Source organism: Syngnathus typhle, linkage group LG12 (assembly GCF_033458585.1).
Source record: "Syngnathus typhle isolate RoL2023-S1 ecotype Sweden linkage group LG12, RoL_Styp_1.0, whole genome shotgun sequence".
Taxonomy (NCBI): Eukaryota; Metazoa; Chordata; class Actinopteri; order Syngnathiformes; family Syngnathidae; genus Syngnathus; species Syngnathus typhle.
Window position 1 is genome coordinate 9437024 of NC_083749.1, and position 19274 is coordinate 9456297.

Here is a 19274-nt window from a genome sequence, read left to right on the forward strand (position 1 = left end):
GACAGCAAATGGATGATGGGTGAGCACCAAAGGCCACCATCACGTTTTGGGTGCTCTTCTTGCATTAAAGCTGTTCTCCCTCTGCAAGCTCACACAGGCACTGATTCTTGGCTGGGACTGCATAAAACATCAAACAAGTTTGAGTGGACTGACAAAACGTCTTCAGTAAGTAACACACTCACGGCAAGTTAAAGTCCCAATGATGGTCACGCACACATCTGGGTGTGGTGAAATTTGTCCTCTGCATTGAACCCATCCCCGTTTGATTTTAATCCATTCCCTGGGGGAGAGGGGAGCAGTGAGCAGCAGCGGTGCCGCCGCGCTCGGGAATCATTTGGTGATCAAAAGCCAAGTGTGAAGAAAAAAGGCTTACAAACTGTTCCGACATGGTGAAGGAAACTGCTTATTTTCAATGTTCACCTTTCAGAAGAAAACTTTGGCCAAATTGCGAGATGATGACAGTAGTAGTAGAATGTTGTCGAGAGAGTGAGGAAAGCATAAGGGCAACGCGCTGAGCGCATATTACCAATGTCGTCCACAGGACCTCATCTTGTGGCACCCAGGTAATCCAGATAGCGATCTCTACGGTGTTCTGTCGGGCACTGGACTGATCTATACCGGCAGCACCCCGAAGCGCTACATCTGTCAAAAAGGTGCGCAGGCCGCGCGCCGTCACCACCGGGCACTTTTTGTTTCCATGCTTGTTCTCATTTGCGCTCCCTTGCAGCCAAGTCCACCAGTCCTCCTCCGCCGCTCCCAGGTGGGTCAGGGGCCGGCGGCACGTGTTCCCGCCCGTGCGCCATCCGCGGCGATTCTCACCATTTGTGCCTTGCAGCCTGGAGCGACAAATGCGGCTGGGAGTGGCTGGACAACCCCGCCAACGACTTCTGCTACCTGATGAGAGGGAACCAGCTCAAAAGCTGGAAGGAGGCGCGCGACGACTGCAACCGCCACGATGCCCATCTGCTCAGTATCACGGACTCTCACGAGCAGGCCTTTGTGCACGGTGTGTGTGTGTGTGTCTTAATGTCTCCACTTGTGTTTTGGCGCGACCATGTGGAAACTTTGATTCAAAGGTCACAGAAAGGCCGTGCTCACCACTCCCTCGCTGTGGCTGGACGCCGACGCCCCCTTCGCCGAGAGCGGCGGCCGGTGGGCCGACGGCTCCCCGTTCAGCTACGTCCACCTGAGCGCTGGTTTGTGGCGAGCCACGCTCATGTTCCCATTCAGGAACTTAGCGCTTAGTCTCTGTTGGCCCCCTTGCAGGTCACCATGGCGACAAAGTTGGGGGACGCTGCCTTTCCTATCTCATTGACAACGGCGACTGGAAATTTGACGTGTGCGAGATCAAGAGAGGCTACATCTGCAAGAGAAGAGGTAGGAGGGCGGGGCGGGACGGGCCGCGACCCTCTATCTCAAGGCGTGCTGACGTTTGCCTTTGGTCCTTGCAGCGGCGACAGCGCAACAAGCTCCGCTGCCTCACGCCGGTAAGAAATTGCCGCTTGCAAAGATGGCCGCCAGAACTAATTAACCTGCCCTGCCCCGCCCCGCCCCGCCCCGCCCCGCCCCGCCCACAGGTTTCCTCAAGCAAGAGATATGCGAGAACGCCGACAACCGAGCCATTTGCCCCGAGGACAGAGTCATGCGCATCCAGTCGGCCTTCTACGGACGGAGGAGCAGCAACGTCTGCTCGGCCCAACGCGGCTCAGACGGTAGGCGGCCCCGCCCACTGTCGGCCGTCCTTTAGCTGACGTGTCAACTTGGTGCCCTCTCGCAGCCAAATGTACGGTGGAAGGTGCCCTCCTTCACTACAGGAAAGAGTGCGACAACTGCCACCAGTGCCTCGTCAAGCCCATGAAGGAGGACCCCTGCCCCGAGGTCTCCAAATACCTCCAGATGGTCTACACCTGCGAAACGGACGGTAGGTGTCGTCTCGTCTTTGCCAAATGAATTGTTGTGTGCCAAACCAGGTAAGCCCATGAGGCCCTGAATAACATTTTTGGTTGTCCAAAGAGTGTTTTGACAGTTTAGGCAACACCCAAGGCAGCCTGAAAAAGCTGAAGTTGAGAGCCTCCTCCTCATTGAGCGGCTTCGGCCCCGACAAGGCTTGCCTCAATGGGAAAAGCTGCTGGAAACCGTTGAAGCGTACGTGGAGAACTCTGACACAACACACACACACACTAAATCTGGCTTCTTCCTTCCTTCCCTCAGCTATGGACAGCTGGATCGAGGTGGACTTAGGCGAGATGAAAAAAGTGACCGGGATGGAGATCCAGATGTGTCCTTGGGCCTCCTCCAGGCACTGGTCCAGGTTTAAGATGACCCATAGTTTGGACGGACAGGACTGGACCGGCCACTCCCAGATGGTGAGTTGGCAGCCGTGAGCCAACTTGCTCCTCTCTCTCTCTCCCTCCCTCTCTCTCTCTCTCTCTCTCTCTCTCACTTTCTCTCTCTCTCTTTCTCTCTCTCTCTTTCTCTCTCTCTCTTTCTCCCTCAACTCTCTCCGTCTCGCTCCTGTCTCCCTTTCCCTTGCTCTCTTTCTCTCTTTCCCTCGTTCTTTCTCTTTTTCCTCTCTGCTTTTCTCTTTCTCCCTCTCTCCATATCTCTTTCTCTCTTTTTCTTGCTCCGTCTCTCTCCTGCCTCTCTTTCCCTTGCTCTCTTTTTCTTTCTTTTTCTCTCTCGCTCTCTCTCTCTCTCTCTCTCTCTCTCTCTCTCTGTCTCTCTCTATTCCTCTCCGTCTCTCTGTCTGTCTGTCTGTCTCGCTCTCTCACCCTTGTCTTTCTCGCCAGCTTTCCCCTGGAGCGACTCAGACCCTGATGGAGCCCATGCTAGCCCAGTTCATCCGCATCCTGCCACTGGATCACCAATGGATCGTCGGCCTCCGCTTTGACGTCTTGGGATGCGCGCTTGACAGTAAGCGAGCTGCCGGCGCCGCGCTCACCGTCAAATAGGAAAAGCAACCGTGACTCTCGCGTCCGCAGATGTGATCAGCTGCGACGAGCAGTTCGTCAACGTCGCCTTGGACAAGCTGCCCACTACGTGAGTGGTCGCAGCGCGTCCGAGCTTTCCAATCAAGTGCGAGTCTCGCAACGGCCGTGTCGTCCGCAGGGTCTTCTGTCCGCCGGGTTGCGCCAAGTTGGACCACCAAGTCTACGGCACGTGGGGGTACAAAGAGGTACGTGACGGCGCCGCCCGCCGCTGGCCTTCCTGGGCTCTGACGCGGCGCTTTGCGTGAGCGCAGGAGTCTCACATCTGCGCCGCCGCCATCCACGCCGGCGTCATCGCTGACAAGACTGGAGGAAAGTGCACCTTGCTGAAAGCGCCGCCGCAGAAGAGCTTCCAAGGATCCGAACAGAACGGAATCCTCTCCAAACAGTGAGTGGGCCGCTTTCAGCGCGCGCTCTGATGGCAGACGCCGGCTTAACGCGAGCGCCGGCATCGATCCGCAGATTGAACCAAGAGGGGCCTTTGGCTTTCACGTTTGCCGACGGAGGTGAGTCGCCGAAGCGCCGTGGCGTCAAACTTGTGCGTGACACCTGGCGATGTCTCATGGGCAGAGATGAGATGCTTGGGACCTGAGTGGGAGGAGTTTGCCGGCTTCTGCTACAAGATTTTTGAGGACAAGAAGACCTGGGCCGAGGCTCAGCACGCCTGCGGGACTTTTGGCGCCCAGCTGGTGTCCGTGGGTTCCCTAGTGGAGCAGGAGTGGCTGAAGACGACTTTGTACTTTGGTACGCTGCCTCGCCTCGCCTCGCCTCGTATGTTCGGAGGTGTGATGTCACGCCCTTCCTCTGCAGATGACGGCGACACGTGGACCGGACTCAATGACCTGGCTGTTCCCGGCATGTTCGTGTGGTCAGACCGCCGCCCTGTGACCTTGACCTTCTGGGCTGCCGGAGAGCCCAACAACGAGCTCCCCTTGGACGACAACTGCGTGGCGGCGGCTTTCCAGGTGAGCACCGGCACCGGCAGCCACCCAGACGACCACCGACCCACCCCCTTTGTCTTTCAGACGGGACGCTGGATGCGGATGTTGTGCACCCAGCTCAATCGCTTCGTGTGCAAGATGCCCAAAGCGCATTACACCATCGCCACTGGAGAGCCCGAGACGGAAAGCGGCGATTCCAAGGCCTTGTCCATGGTGTCGACTGGAACTGTGAGTGGCACGCAAACGCATTTTTAGCCCAGGGTTGTCAAACTCATTTTTATCGCGGGCCACTTTGCCCTTGCGGCATCCCTCAGAGGGCCGTATTTCATATGAAATACTTATTGTTCAAATTACTATGGAAAGGATGAATACAAATCATTAAAAAAAAAAAAAAAAAGTCACACAAAATTGGTTTCAACAAAAATCATGGGAGTTGACATGGCGGACCTTGGGCCTTGAGTTTGACACCTACGCTTTTGCCGCTTGCTTCTTGATCTTGTGGCCAAATGCGTGGATTGCAATATACCGTTGCGTATGCCCAATGCAGTGCAAAGACCTTGTCCTGGAAATGATGAAAGGTCTTCAGGTGGGAAGTACCATCACCATCAAAGGGCTGGGCAACGACAAGACCAAGAGGTACACCGGGGTAAAGAAGGCAATCGTTTGGGCAAACCGCCAACGCCTGTGTGTGTGTGTGTCTCGCTCGCAGCTTCCAAGCCAGCTTGCTCAACGCCGCCAACCAAACCATCCTGCAGCTCAAGCTGGACGCCGAGACCCAAACCGTCACGCTGAGCTCCCAACTGGACAGCGACCCGGACCAGCAGCAGCTAAACCAGCTGCATGTTGCCCGTATCCCCCTGCAACGTGGAGTGGACTTCAAGGTAACGCTCCATGACGCGCACTCGCCAGCGCCCCCCCGCCTAATTGCCTCTCTCGTTCAGATCGTCATCAGCTGCGCCCAGCACGTCTTCCGCGTTTTGGCCGGGGGCCACCGGCTGCACTACGCCTACCAGGGCCACCTCCGACTGGCAGACATCACGCTGCTGCGACTGCATGGCGACGTGTCGCTGAAGGTCGTCCGCCTGGCGACGGCGCCGCCCACCTGAGCCGCAAAAACTACGACAACACAACAGCGGCGGTCTCGTACCGTGCGCTGCCCGATAAGCTAAGTTTGTGCATGTTTTCTTGACACCTCAAAGCACTTACTGAGCTTCAGGAGAGTGAGGAGGGGAAAAAAAAAAAAAAAAAATTACAGCAGCTATCCAGTTAACCAACTGCAAAAAAATCTAGAAAAAAAAATGGTATTCCTTTTGTGTTATACAATATCTATATATGTATCTATGTATCTATCCACCAATTTTGAATTCCACCTTTTGAATTATAATTATATATCTGTATATAAAGTAAATATCTATCCACTGCCACCGTCTGGGGCTCATGGCTCCTAAAAAAAATGTTTTTGAGTGCCCTGTTTTGAATTCTACATTTTGAATTACAATTATCTATCAAAGTATCTATCTATATATCCGCCGCCGCTGTCTGGGGCTTATGGCCCCTAAAAAAAAAAATGTTTTTGAGTGTCTTCTATTTAATCGAGATTTGGCTTGAAGATTTGAACCTAAGCAGTGTTTGTCCCTTTGTTTGACCCTTGACCTTTGTTTCCCATGATGTACTCCAATGTTATGATTATAAGTGTGTTCAATAAAATTACAAAGACAAATCTTCAGTTTTTTTATTCATGAAGCAGCTTGTAAGCTGGGGCAGGGGCCATTTTGTTCATCTTTTTGTGGATGTTAAAGAGCCTGTAGCACGTGCAGACGTCAAGGAAGGCGCTCCTGTAGTTGCTGTTCATCCAGCCATAGAGAATGGGGTTGACGAAGGTGGAGCACATGGCCAACCTCGACGACACGCGTCAGGTGGTCAGCACCACCTATAACACACCTATTGGGCTCTACTCTTCTGGGAACATCCAGGACGCCATGGAGGGACAGATGAAAGGAATCGTTGCGCCCAAATCCGAAAGGTCAGTAGCGCCGTCATGTCGCTATGACAATGTAAATAGTCATCAAGCCAAGTTTGAGTGTTGCGTAACCCGATGAAGAAGCTATAAATGCGTTGTTCCGGGCCATTTCCTGCTTAGACGGGCCGCGCCGGGCATTCGGGCTCGCTCTTAGTATGTCGAAAGATGCGCCGAGTGAGTTTTTGTAGGTCAAGTGGAAAAGACTCATTGTTTGGTGCCTCACCTGTTATGCAAGGTATAACAAGTGAGGTGGTATTTTTTAAATATATTTAAAAATAATTATATAAATATTTCCAAAAATTTGCAAAAATTATTAGCAGTAAAAAAAAATTCCAAAATTCAAATTTATACACTTTTAGAAAACTGTTAATATATGCACAACAGGTATTAAGCGCTTCGATATTGCTTGTTTTGTGCATTTCTGCTTTTTTTTCCATTTTGCACCATTTTGTAAAATGCTTCTTTTTTTTCTTCTTCATTAAATTGAATAAATCAATCTCTGGGGAGCAAAAGCAACACCTGTACCAAATTGAATCGAATGGTAAACCCACTGAATCAAATGGAATCAGCCTTGTGGCGCTTTTGCACGCAGCCCGAGGACGTTGGCTAACATCGAGGACTCGGACGTCTATCGCATGCTGCAGAAGGACCATGAGGAACCGGGAGAACCTCGACAGTCGGGATCCTTCAAGGCGCTGCAGGAATATGTCGAGAGCGACGGTCAGTTCACAACGACCTGAAATGTGCTGATGGAATGAGGTTCTGAGATACGGTTCCTGCAGGCACTAAGCCGATAGTGACCAGGACTGTTAAGCCCACCACCAAACCCAGCGCTCCCACCGGAAACCTGCAGAAACTTCCCATCTGCGACAAGTGTGGAAACGGCATTGTGTAAGTGCATATTAACATACCATCAAATTAGAATGCCAAATATAACAGGGACCAAAAAAAGTGAAAATCCTTGAACGACTTGTAATTCTATACCATGCCACAAGATGGCGCAAAGCAGATCATAGAGGACTGTTTCAAATGAGTGGGGTATTCATTTCCCAGTTGTATAGCTTGGAAAAAAAAAGACATTGTTAAAAGAAACCATAAGAATTTTTATGTTTAAAATAAACCCAGTAAATTTAAAGGCTGTGTTGTGTTTATTCTCTTACATAACCTTTGTAAAGAGCACCGATTCACGTTACTTTTGTCAGTGTTTTTATTTCCTTAACAAGCCTCATCACAATGATATTCATCCGCTGACCCAACACACCTCCACACCGCACGGAGAGGGGCAACAAAAAGTAGAGCATACCAAACAATGCAATATGCAAACGAGAAACAACACTTCCAAGTCAATACATAACAATTCCTCTCTTCCAGCTTTGATGCACCAATAATCATCAAATAAAAAAAATATAAGTACTATGTTTCTATGTGCTCTTAAGTGTATACTTTTCTTTTCAGAGGCATTTCAAAATTCACAACAATTTTCAACATCAAATATTAACAACTTTTTTTTTTTTCTTTTAAAGAACATTTGTTTCTTTTCAACATTTATAAATCAAGTCTGTCTGGTGGTTTGCGAACCCTCTCAGGATATCTGCGTCCAGGAGGATCAGGTAGGTTTGTCATTGGTTTGTGTATGTCCATTATCTCCGGTGTGGACATGTTTTCCTCAGGTGTGATGTCAGAAGCTGGAGTACTGTCCTTAGGGTTTTGTGGGACAGTAGGTGTTGTAGTTTGAGTAGCGGCATTTCCAGGTGATGCGTCCAAAAGTTGATCAACATGTCTGCGCCAGACGACATTAGGCTCAACACTCACTGTATATGAGAGTGGTCCAGTTTGTGTCAAAATTTCCGCATGTTGCCAATTGTCGCCTTGGTTACGATAGTCTCTTGCCAATACTTTTTGTCCGATGTCAAATGATCTTAGTTTCCTTTGTAATTGAGTTGGTGAACAGTGTCTGTTTGAAACATGTTCTCGGATGTCAGGTTTCAGGAGATCTAAACGAGATCTTAAGTTTCTTCCCATGAACAACATTGCAGGTGACTGTCCAGTAGTAGTATGTGGAGTGTTTCTGTAGGCTAGCAGAAAGTTGGCGATTTTCTGCTGTAGTGGAACTTCCTCCCTCCTACTGGCCTTTATCGACTGTTTGAAAGTTTGTACAAATTGTTCAGCAAGTCCATTCGTTGCAGGGTGGTGAGGAGCAGATGTAAGTTGTTTTATTCCGTTGCTTTTCAGGAAGATCTGAAACTCCTCACTAGTAAACTGGGTACCATTGTCACTTACAAGCTGAAGAGGGTATCCTGTACGTGCAAAAAGCATCTAACTGGTTCACTGTTACAGTTGTAGTAGCTTTCTTTACAGTGAAAACCTCGGGCCATTTTGAATGAGCGTCGACCACAATAAGGAACATGTGATCCATGAAAGGTCCAGCATAGTCAATGTGAATGCGTTGCCATGGGGCAACAGGCCATTCCCAAGTGTGGACAGGGGCAATCTGAGGTGAGCGCTGAGTCTGGTGACAACCTCTGCATGTTTTGACCAGAGTTTCAATTTGGTTGTCAAGGCCAGGCCACCACACATAACTTCTAGCAAGACTTTTCATCTTAACTACCCCCATGTGCCCAACATGCAGCGAGTTTAGAACTTTGGATCGCAGTTTGGGAGGTACAACAACGCGTGACCCCCACAGGACACATCCTTGGTAAGTTGGTCTTTTCTGGTGAAATAGTCCTTAAGTTCACTATCTGCATGCATTGGCCAGCCATTAACAGTTAAGTCATACACTCGAGATAGCAGAGGGTCGTTTCTTGTTTCTTTGCTTATTTGAGCGCAAGTCACCGGAAGTGGTTCCATTTGCAGCATGTGAAGATTTAAAGCAGGATCAGTAGCCTTCTCTGTCAGTGGTTGAGGAAGGCGAGAGAGACCATCTGCATTTCCATGTAGTGTTGTCCCTTTATATTCAATGGTATAGGTGTGTGCTCCAAGAAAGAGAGCCCAACGTTGTAAACGAGCGGCGGCCATAGCAGGAACACCTTTCTTTGGACTGAAAATGGAAACAAGAGGCTGGTGATCTGTAATCAGCATGAAGTGTTTTCCATACAGGTATTGGTTAAACTTTTTAACACCCCACACCAAGCTTAAAGCTTCTCTGTCAATCTGTGCATAATTATGCTCTGCTGGTGATAAAGAGCATGATGCAAAGGCAATGGGGTGTTCAGAGCCATCAGTCATTTTGTGAGATAGAACTGCACCAATGCCATAAGGCGAAGCGTCACAGGCTAGACATAGGGGAAGCTTTGGATCAAAGTGTGTGAGCACCTTGTCTGAAATAATGAGTTCCTTTGCCTTTGTAAATGCCTGTTCACAGTCTTTAGTCCAGTCCCACTTTGCATTTTGGTGCAGTAGTGCATTCAGTAGGTGCAGCACAGTGGAAAGGTTTGGCAAAAACTTGTGATAATAGTTAACAAGGCCAAGAAATGAGCGTAACTGGCTGACATTTTCTGGTTGTGGAGATTTTACTACAGCTTCAATTTTGTCCTGCGTTTTGTGAAGTCCGTGCTTGTCTATTTTGTGTCCACAATACTCAATGGACTCCTTGAAAAACTCACATTTCTTTTTGTTTGCTTTTAGACCATATTCTTCCAGTTTTGTTAGAACTGCATTCAAGTTTTGCAAGTGTGAATCTTTGTCCCAACCAGTAACAATAATATCATCCAAGTAACATTGAGTACCTGGGATTCCTTGTAGCACTTGGTCCATTGCACGTTGCCATATCGCAGGGGCACTTGTAATACCAAATACGAGCCGGTTGTATTGGTATAGTCCTTTGTGAGTATTTATGGTGAGGTACTTGCGTGAACTTTCATCCATTTCCATCTGTAGATATGCTTGTGCGAGGTCAATCTTTGTGAAGTGCTCACCATTTGCTAGAGATGCAAAAATGTCATCGATGCGAGGGAGTGGATACTGGTCTGCATGCATGACAGGGTTAACAGTTACTTTGAAATCACCACAAATGCGCACTTTGTCTGAAGATTAGGTACGATTGGTGTAGCCCACTCAGACCAGTCCACTTTGGATAATATCCCTTGATCCATGAGATTTTGCAGCTCAGCTTCAACTTTTGGGCGTAGCGCATATGGAACAGGGGGTGCTTTATGAAACTTTGCTTTTTCACCTTCTTCCAGCTCGAGACGTGCTTTGATGTGTTTCATTGTTCCTATGCCTTCGCTGAACACATGTGCATGTTTATCCAGTATCTCAGTTAACTTCATGTCTGTGAGCTGTTTGGAGGCTATGTGCATGGACTTTATTTCATGCCAGTTAAGCTTGATTTGTCGTAGCCATCTACGACCAAATAGTGGCACACCTCCCTCTTTAAGGACGAACAGCTCAAGGTTGCACTTTTGGTTTTTGTATTTCACTTTCACTTTGAGTTTTCCCAGTGGTGCAACCTTTTCTCCTGTGTATGTTTTCAGTTTTACACTGGTGCGTGACAGTTTAGTGCAGGGGTGGGCAAACTACGGCCCGCGGGCCACATCCGGCCGACGGGACCGTTTAATCCGGCTCGCCAACCCTGAACAAATTGTATTATTAAACTTTTTTTTTTTTGGGTCATTTTGCCTGCAATGACTGCGTTTTCCCAGTAGATGGCGAAGCGCTCGCCTGCGCATTTACTACCGGAAGCCGTGCCAGAAAGCTCGGTGCACACTCACAAGTGCGTGTACGTACTCAGTAGTACGGACTTGGCGCACTCTCGCTCTATTCGTATCAGTCCCGAATTTAGACGACAGCATTCTTATAATTCGCGCGCTGAGCTTTCAGATGCAGTTTTGCGCTAAAGCCACCCACAAACCTTCCCCTGGAATCCTTCCATTAAAATGAGTGGCCCAAAAAAAAGAAGTTTGTGCCGAATGTTAAAAAAAGAGTGGCCAATTTGGCTCGACGTACGCGACGTGACGTTCAGCCACATCAACATCAACCCGTCACAGATCAAGGTAAACGGACCAACACCTCGGATCTCGCCTAAGAATTGCCACAACAAATTTTACTCCAGACTATGACGCACTAGCAAAAAAGGGAGACCAACAACACTGTTCCCACTGAAAATGAACGGGAGGCTCTCAAGTTTATTGTAAAAAAATGCATTTTGAATATGATTTGTACACATAGCAGGGATTGAAACTAGCGACCATTCTCATTTTCAAACAATGCAGGATGCTCAAGGACATTGATGCACCACTTATTTGCGACTAATCTTAACCTGTAAAGTTCTTAAGGCTTACTTTAAGGAGGTGTTTCCCGTTTCCTCACCTCTGTTACCAGGTGTTTGCGAGTTAAAACTCTGCTCTGATTTTCAGATACCCCTCACCGTGTTGCTGTTTTGATTACTTTATTTGGATGTATGCTTTCACAGATTCTTCAAGATGATATATTTGGTCAGAATGTTTGCCGTTTGATGTGATCTCATAAGATAAACCTCTTTCATTAATCTGACCTGCAGGCACTGAAGTGATGGCGATTGTTATTCATAATAACAGTGTTGTATTTTATGAGAATCACTGATAGCAGTTTTTTAGTGAATTATTATTTTTTTAATGCTGTTAATAAATGCATTTGTTTTAAAAAAAACTTGTTTGAAATATCCATGCTTTACTACCTACTAAAGGCCAAGATCTTTTATGCGATGACCTTTACAGGTCGCTTATATGACTTCACACAACGCCTACGTCCATCTGCTCCTGGTCCGGCCCTCCGGTCCAAATTTAGAACCCAGTTCGGCCCCCGAGTCAAAAAGTTTGCCCACCCCTGGTTTAGTGTCTGGGAACATTTTCTTGTAGTCGTTGAATGATATGATCGACAGTGCTGACCCTGTGTCCAGTTCCATTTTTAATGGCACTCCATTAATTTTTGGTGTCAGCCAAATCACATCACTGTCATTCTCTTCTGTAGCACACAGCCCTAAACAAGCCAATTCTTCCTCACTTGAACTGTCAGAATCTGTCTGTGCTACTTTGTGCAATTTTTGTCCTTTTCTTACATTGTGTTTATCTTTTGCATTACTGTACTTTGATTTACACATCTTCTGTGTGTGTCCTCTTTTATTACATTGTCGGCAGTCTTTATCCTTAAACCAACACTCTGCGGGGTCATGTGACTGTTTACCGCATCTGAAACAGGGCTTTGCTTTGGTATTATGCCGTTTGGTGGGCAGTTTAAACACAGAGCTTGCGTTTTTACCTTGAAGCTCCGTCGCATCCCTTGCTGCTGTCTCCGCTGAAACAGCTATTTCCACTGCTCGTTGCAAGGTGAGTTTGTCCTCCGTCAAAAGCCGTTTCTGAATGCTCTCGTTGTGCAGCCCGCACACGAACCTGTCCCTCAGAGCATCTGAAAGTCCGTCTCTGAAATGACAGTGTTCGGCCAGTTTCCTCAGTTCTGCGATGTACTCTGACACCGTCTCAGTCCTTGACTGGTTTCTCTTGTGAAATCTAAAGCGCTCAGCAATCACCAATGGTGCTGGGTTTAGATGACTTTTCATTATCTGCATTATTTCATCAAATGTTTTGTCTGCCGGTTTAGCTGGGGCGACCAGGCTGCGGAGTAAGTTATACATTTTTGCGCCCATGACACTGAATAGGACAGCTACTTTTCTTTCGTCTTGTGTCTCATTAGCTAGGTAGTACTGCTCAACTCTTTCCACATAAGTTGTCCGGTCTTCGACCGAACTGTCAAATATGTCCATATTTCCCAGGATTCCGGACATTTTTTTTTTTTTTTCACTTTTCTTGGCGTCCATTCACTTTTACCTTGGTCCTGAGCGACACCCGTCCTTGTGGTGTTAGGTGTTTGTACTGCTGTTTTATTCTGAAGGGCCAAACAGGAAGTTGGGGTTGGGGGTGTTCCAGTGATGTTGAATGGCTGCGAGTTTACAAGAATATGAGACGCAAATAAAGACCGTCTAGTTGCTCTACAAAGTGTTGTTTGAATCCTTACGCCCGAAACGCGACATGGTGTCAGAAGTGGATCAACTGTAAGAGCTTACTCGCCGGGGATTGAGAGTAGGTCGTGCTGGAAGAAAAAGTAGCCCTCGCCACACACAGAAAGATGTCGGAGGGTAACGCAGGAGCTAACGTGGGGACTCCACCGCACCAGCAACAGGCTAATCCGCCCCCGAATGCCACATTCACCATTCAGCCTCCTGAAGCATTTGATTTTTCAAGGCCACAGCAATGGGAGAAGTGGATACGGAGGTTTGAAAGATTCCGACTTGCTAGCAACCTGCACCTTAGTTCGGAAGCTAATCAAGTGAACACGCTCATCTACTGCATGGGGGACGAAGCAGACGACATACTTCGAGGTCAAGCTTTATCGGACGCGCAGAGGCATCAGTACCAAGCAGTAAGAGACACTTTAGACATATATTTTGAGCCCAGAAAAAACATAATTTACGAGAGGGCTAGATTTAACCAAAGAGTACAGCAAGTTAATGAGACTGTAGACTCATTTGTCACTGCCCTGTACGCGTTGGCCGAAAACTGTAACTACGGAGCCTTGCACGATGAGTTAATAAGAGATCGTCTCGTCGTGGGACTGAGAGACACCAGTTTAGCGGAGAGACTCCAATTGGACAAAGATTTGACGCTGGAAAAAGCCGTGAACCAAGCCCGGCAGTCAGAAGTCATTAAAAGGCAGCAAACCGATATAAGAGGGGAAAGGAAAGCGGACCTAGATGCAGTGTCAGTGAAATACAAGAGAGAAAAGCATTCTACATACAAAGCCCCAAGTCTACCAAAACACAAAATGGCTAAATCACCAAATGAGAGTCAGTGCTACAGATGTGGTAGAAGCCCAGCACATGGCAAAGGACAGTGCCCAGCGAAAGATGTAACCTGTCATACATGCGGTAAAAGAGGACATTACAGTAAAGTATGCAAATCTGTTAAAAATATACATATGATTGAAACAGAGAAATGTAATGAGACACCTATATTCCTTGGTTCAGTGCATGCAGGTTCAGATCCTTGGTATGCAGACATAACCATCAGAAACCACAAAGTCAGATTTAAAATAGACACTGGAGCTGATGTTTCTGTTATCCCAGCCCAGATGTACTTTTGTATAAAGCAAAATGAAACAGAGCTTTGTAAACCAGATAGACAGTTGATTGGACCAGGTGGCACTCCACTCAATGTTTTAGGTATGTGCAAAGAAACACTGTGTAAAGGTGAACAAAAGATTCAGGAAAATGTGTATGTTATCAGAGACTTACACATGGCGCTGTTAAGTAGGCCAGCAAGTGTCAAACTAAACCTTGTGTCTAGAGCAGATAGCATAGACATTAAAATGTTGAATGAGAACTACCCTAAGTTATGTCAAGGGTTGGGTTTAATGCAGCAACCTTATACTATAAAGTTGAAACCTGATGCTGTGCCTTTTTCCCTTTCCACACCAAGACGCATTCCTTTGTTGGGAAAAGTTAAAGAGGAACTGGAAAGAATGGAGTCAATAGGGGTGATCAGCAGAGTTGAAGAGCCAACTGAATGGTGCTCAGGTATGGTCCCAGTGCCTACTAAGAGTGACTCAGTGCGCATATGTGTCGATCTCACCCACCTCAACGAAGCAGTGTGCAGAGAAAAGTACATCCTGCCTTCAGTTGAACAGACACTTGGATCCCTGACTGGAGCAAAAGTCTTCAGTAAGCTCGATGCAAACAGAGGCTTCTGGCAGGTTCCATTGGCACCAGAGTCAGCACACTACACAACATTCATTACCCCATTCGGACGCTTCCATTTTAACAGACTTCCGTTTGGAATTGCCTCAGCCCCGGAGCATTTTCAGCGGAGAATGTCAATGATTCTCAATGGGCTGCCTGGCGTGGTTTGTCACATGGATGACATCCTCATCTGGGGGAAGGACCAACCGGAACACAACGCCAGACTTCACACAGTGCTAAACAAACTTCAAGCGGCCGGTGTCACGCTAAACATGGACAAGTGTGAACTGAGCACGCAACAGGTGAAGTTCCTGGGACACATTTTGTGTGCTGAGGGAGTCAGACCAGACCCGGACAAAATAAGAGCTGTGATAGCAGTGAAGGAGCCGTCAAATGTCAGTGAAGTGCGCAGCTTTCTTGGAATGGTTAACCAGTTAGGAAAATTTATCTCTGGTCTGGCTGAAAAAGACAAGCCCCTGAGAGACCTGCTGTCAAAGAAAAACCAGTGGGTTTGGAGCCATGCGCAGCAGAACGCTTTTGATCAGTTGAAAAACGAGCTGGCATCCACTCCCGTTCTCACACTCTATGACCCAAACAAAGACTTGAAAATGTCGGCAGATGCCTCATCTTATGGGCTTGGAGCAGTCCTATTCCAGAAGGAGAGTGAGGAGTGGAGACCAGTAGCATATGCTTCACGTTCCTTAACAGAGACGGAGCAGAGATATGCACAGGTGGAAAAAGAAGCGCTTGGATTAACGTGGGGATGCGAAAGATTCAAAGACTTTCTCATCGGGAGACATTTTTCCCTAGAGACTGACCACAAGCCACTTGTCAGCCTGTTGGGACAACAAGCACTAACAGAACTTCCACCCAGGATTCAACGGTTCAGACTACGGCTCATGAGGTACAGTTACTCTATCTCACACACCCCAGGAAAAGCACTTCTCACTGCGGATACACTGTCACGCGCACCTGTCAATCAAGAGACAGACTCTAAAGCTACGGAGGAACTACTAAATGATACAAACATCTATGTGAACGAAATAGTCAAAAACCTACCTGCTAGCTCGACATATATCACACAATTAAAAGAAGAGCAAAAAAATGACAGTGTATGTTCGGAACTCATGTCATTTTGCCAGAGAGGCTGGCCAGACTACAGCCGTCTCATAGGTCCAACCAAAGCATATTGGCCACACAGAGACACATTAACAGTCCATGACGAACTGTTACTGAAAGGCACCAGACTTGTTATTCCTACCTACCACTATGCGCAACAAAGTCCTTGTAGCTCTTCATGAGGGACATCAGGGCATGTCAAGGTGCAGACAGAGAGCGAAAGAGGCAGTGTGGTGGCCTGGTTTGAGTAGCCAAATAAATGAGCTTGTGAAAAACTGCACCACATGCATTAAAGAACGTGTCAATCCAGTGGAGCCTTTAATGCCCAGCGAGCTTCCAGAGAGACCATGGCAAAAAGTAGGTGCAGATCTTTTTACACTCAACAACAGCAACTACGTACTTCTGGTGGACTACTATTCCAGATTCGTGGAGATTGCTAAACTGACACCCACTAGATCAGAAGACGTTATAGTACACCTAAAGTCAATTTTTTCCAGACATGGTATTCCGGAATTCTTCTACAGTGACAACGGACCTCAGTTCTCTAGCCAACAGTTCAAAGATTTTGCTGCAGCCTACGGTTTCAGACATGTAACCAGCAGTCCAAGGTTTGCACAAAGCAATGGTGAAGCTGAGCGTCATGTCCAGACGGTGAAGGGACTACTCAAGAAGGCAAAAGACCCGTATCTTGCACTTTTAGCTTACAGAGCGACCCCTTTGGCTAATGGATATAGCCCAGCTCAACTTCTAATGGGAAGAAGACTTCGCACTCCAGTGCCCCAGCTCTTTGCACTCCAGTGCCCCAGCTCCCTTCGTTACTTGTTCCCAGTCTACCGAACAAGGGCTTTGTGGCGTCGAGGGAAGGGGAGATGAAGTTAAAGTACAGTGAGGGGTACAACAGGAGACATCGTGTGAGAGATCTTCCTCAACTGTCACCAGGACAACCTGTATGGATCACGGACACTAAGAGTGAAGGGACTGTCATTTCTTCTCACTCAGCACCCCGCTCTTACCTGGTTGAAGGTCCTTCCGGAGCCATCAGGAGGAATAGACATCATCTACTGCCAATGCCGGAAACTACACCAAGGAGGGCAATCCCAAGTGCTCCTATCAGTCCAACAGAGGATACCTTACCAACACCAACCATAAGCGAGTCCCCTGTCCAAACTCCAAAGGCAACAAGTCCTGTCAGAACAAGGTTTGGCCGTGTTGTCACAAGGCCACAAAAACTGGATTTATAAGCATGTATGTAAGAAAACAAAAAGGAAATGTTTAAGAGTGGTGTGATAAGAAAACAAAAAGTTTTTCCTTCATGCAGAATTAGTACGTCTTCATGTTTGCAAAGAAAGGGGGATGTGGTGTTAGGTGTTTGTACTGCTGTTTTATTCTGAAGGGCCAAACAGGAAGTTGGGGTTGGGGGTGTTCCAGTGATTTTGAATGGCTGCGAGTTTACAAGAATATGAGACGCAAATAAAGACCGTCTAGTTGCTCTACAAAGTGTTGTTTGAATCCTTACGCCCGAAACGCGACAGTCCTCACCTCCGGCTTGCTTGATCAGAGCAGAATTCGGGGCGAGCAGACGAAACTTACGTCCACACAACCAAGTCCATGAAGCACTATACACTTGTGTCCGTTCCTCCGCATTCTTAGGGTCCTTTTTAAGTCTCGTCGCCAATTTTGTTATGTTTATTCTCTTACATAACCTTTGTAAAGAGCACCGGTTCACGTTACTTTTGTTAGTGTTTTTATTTCCTTAACAAGCCTCATCACAATGATATTCATTAGGGATGGGCGATACCAATGATTTTGGAATTGATCCGATACCAAGTATTTCCTACCCAAAAATACCCGATATTCGATCCGATATTGATACCGGAAGTGTAATTTCCCGCCAAAAAAAACTATTTAAATGCAGTGGCATTCTTGCTCTTGGAGAGTCCTCTATTGAATTTTGTAGAAAAAAGTATTACGTCATGTACATGAATTATTAACCTTTTTAGACATTAGTGCATTAGTGGAAGATTCATATTAATAGTATAACTTTAATAAAAAGGAGCTATTCTTTACTTTTCTCTCTCTCTCTCTCTGTTGGGAAAAAGTTTTGTCTTTTAGTATAATCTAAAAAGAGACATGGTACCAACAGAGATGCAGGGCTTAATCGTCATGAGCAGCAAAACTATCAATTTGTAAAGCCACTGGATACTTACATTTAATATTGTAATACTTTAGTGTTGTTTATAGGAAGTGGAGTTACAAATAAAACGTATGGCGTTCGACCACAAATTGAAAAGGGGAAAACTTTATTTATAAATGACTGACTAAAGCGTAGTAATTATTGCTTCAAATAGCACATCAACCACAAATGCTTACGATTTTTGGTTAGCACCTGATACCTGGATATGTCTTGCCTTTCTGAAACGCTGCTTCTAAGGTACTTTGGTACCTTAGCCTCGGTGTGGCTGCAGGGTTTTCCGTCGCTGCCTTAGTGTCTGCGGCACGTTTCAACTGCAGCTCTTCATGAACCGTGGGGTGAATTTTGCTTAAATGTTTTGTCAAGTTTGTGGTGTTGCCACAATATTTAATTGTTTTGTGACATATTTCACATTTTGCCTCGTTGTTATTAAGTAAAATATAATATCCCCAAACCAGACTTCTCCTGCGTTCGGACTGGGCCGCCGCCGTGGCCATGCTTGTTTGGATTGGAACGGGGGGGGGGGGGAGGAGGAGGGCTTGGCTCGTGAGAAAAGTGGGCGGGAGCAGAGCAGAGCAGGACACGCCGGTGCAGCAGGCGGAAGGAAAAGTAGTGCTAGCATGAGTGCAAGTCGTCAAATTGGAGCAGAAAAAAATGAGGAAAAATATAATTAAATAATTGTAAGTATCGATATTTTAGCTAGGGAGATCGATACTCAAAAATGAGCAGCCTGGATCGATATATCGATATTTAGGTATCGATCCGCCCATCCCTAATATTCATCCGCTGACCTAACACACCTCCACACCGCACGGAGAGGGGCAACAAAAAGTAGAGCATACCAAACAATGCAATATGCAAACGAGAAACAACACTTCCAAGTCAATACATAACAGGCGGCTTTATGCATTTTTTTAAATCTTTTTTCACACTGGTCCAGTGGTACAGTGGTGAAGGCTCGCGACATGTTCCGCCACCCGACTTGCTTCGTGTGCGCCGACTGCGACGTCAATCTGAAGCAGAAGGGTTATTTCTTCGTGGAAGGCCAACTGTACTGCGAGACCCACGCCAGGGCCAGGAGCAGACCCCCACCCGAGAGTCACGACTTGTAGGGAAGGGACTCACCCACCGAGGGACACCGCCTGGTCACCGTTTTCCTGTCCAGCTAAATGACATCGCTTCCTGTTCACTAATGTCCCCATTTATAGTTTTTGATTCATTATTGAGCCAATAAAGACACCTCAGCCTACCAACAATCTTTATTTTTTATTTTATTTATTTATTTATTTATTTATTTATTGTGTCC

The 19274-nt window shown here is 47.0% G+C and overlaps 2 protein-coding genes and 1 long non-coding RNA gene across 3 annotated transcripts; 2 read left to right on the forward strand and 1 right to left on the reverse strand.

Annotated features, from left to right (window-relative positions):
• The first annotated feature begins 452 nt into the window (after positions 1-452).
• Positions 453-5598, forward strand: LOC133163782 (uncharacterized). The gene is made up of 22 exons (XM_061294001.1): positions 453-461; positions 542-653; positions 728-760; positions 836-1006; positions 1077-1196; positions 1267-1377; positions 1452-1487; positions 1578-1712; positions 1778-1921; positions 2014-2145; positions 2212-2366; positions 2790-2913; positions 2982-3039; positions 3109-3175; positions 3242-3375; positions 3450-3493; positions 3558-3731; positions 3798-3952; positions 4013-4156; positions 4476-4564; positions 4638-4809; positions 4870-5598. The coding sequence occupies exons 1-22, from the start codon at positions 453-455 to the stop codon at positions 5032-5034; spliced, it is 2484 nt and encodes an 827-aa protein (XP_061149985.1). The 3' UTR covers positions 5035-5598.
• A 208-nt stretch (positions 5599-5806) lies between these two features.
• On the forward strand, positions 5807-19190 carry LOC133163205 (PDZ and LIM domain protein 3-like). The gene is made up of 4 exons (XM_061292849.1): positions 5807-5951; positions 6541-6668; positions 6731-6839; positions 18909-19190. Exons 1-4 carry the CDS (start codon positions 5818-5820, stop codon positions 19078-19080), a joined length of 543 nt encoding a protein of 180 aa, XP_061148833.1. The 5' UTR covers positions 5807-5817; the 3' UTR covers positions 19081-19190.
• LOC133163206 (uncharacterized) lies at positions 8679-17331 on the reverse strand. Its single transcript, XR_009716340.1, has 3 exons — positions 17317-17331; positions 12186-12433; positions 8679-9916 (listed from the first exon to the last, which is right to left on the reverse strand). It is a non-coding gene; the product is annotated as an uncharacterized LOC133163206 (long non-coding RNA).
• Positions 19191-19274: the final 84 nt, after the last annotated feature.

What these genes read in the sequence shown, in the direction of transcription:
- LOC133163205 (XM_061292849.1), top strand. Translation starts at nt 5,818, where the DNA reads ATGGCCAACCTCGACGACACGCGTCAGGTGGTCAGCACCACCTATAAC. An exon ending in GTTGCGCCCAAATCCGAAAG is followed by an intron (nt 5,952 to 6,540) that starts GTCAGTAGCGCC and finishes TTTTGCACGCAG; the next exon opens with CCCGAGGACGTTGGCTAACA. An exon ending in GGAATATGTCGAGAGCGACG is followed by an intron (nt 6,669 to 6,730) that starts GTCAGTTCACAA and finishes CGGTTCCTGCAG; the next exon opens with GCACTAAGCCGATAGTGACC.
- LOC133163782 (XM_061294001.1), top strand. An exon ending in CTACATCTGCAAGAGAAGAG is followed by an intron (nt 1,378 to 1,451) that starts GTAGGAGGGCGG and finishes TGGTCCTTGCAG; the next exon opens with CGGCGACAGCGCAACAAGCT. An exon ending in GAAGACGACTTTGTACTTTG is followed by an intron (nt 3,732 to 3,797) that starts GTACGCTGCCTC and finishes CTTCCTCTGCAG; the next exon opens with ATGACGGCGACACGTGGACC.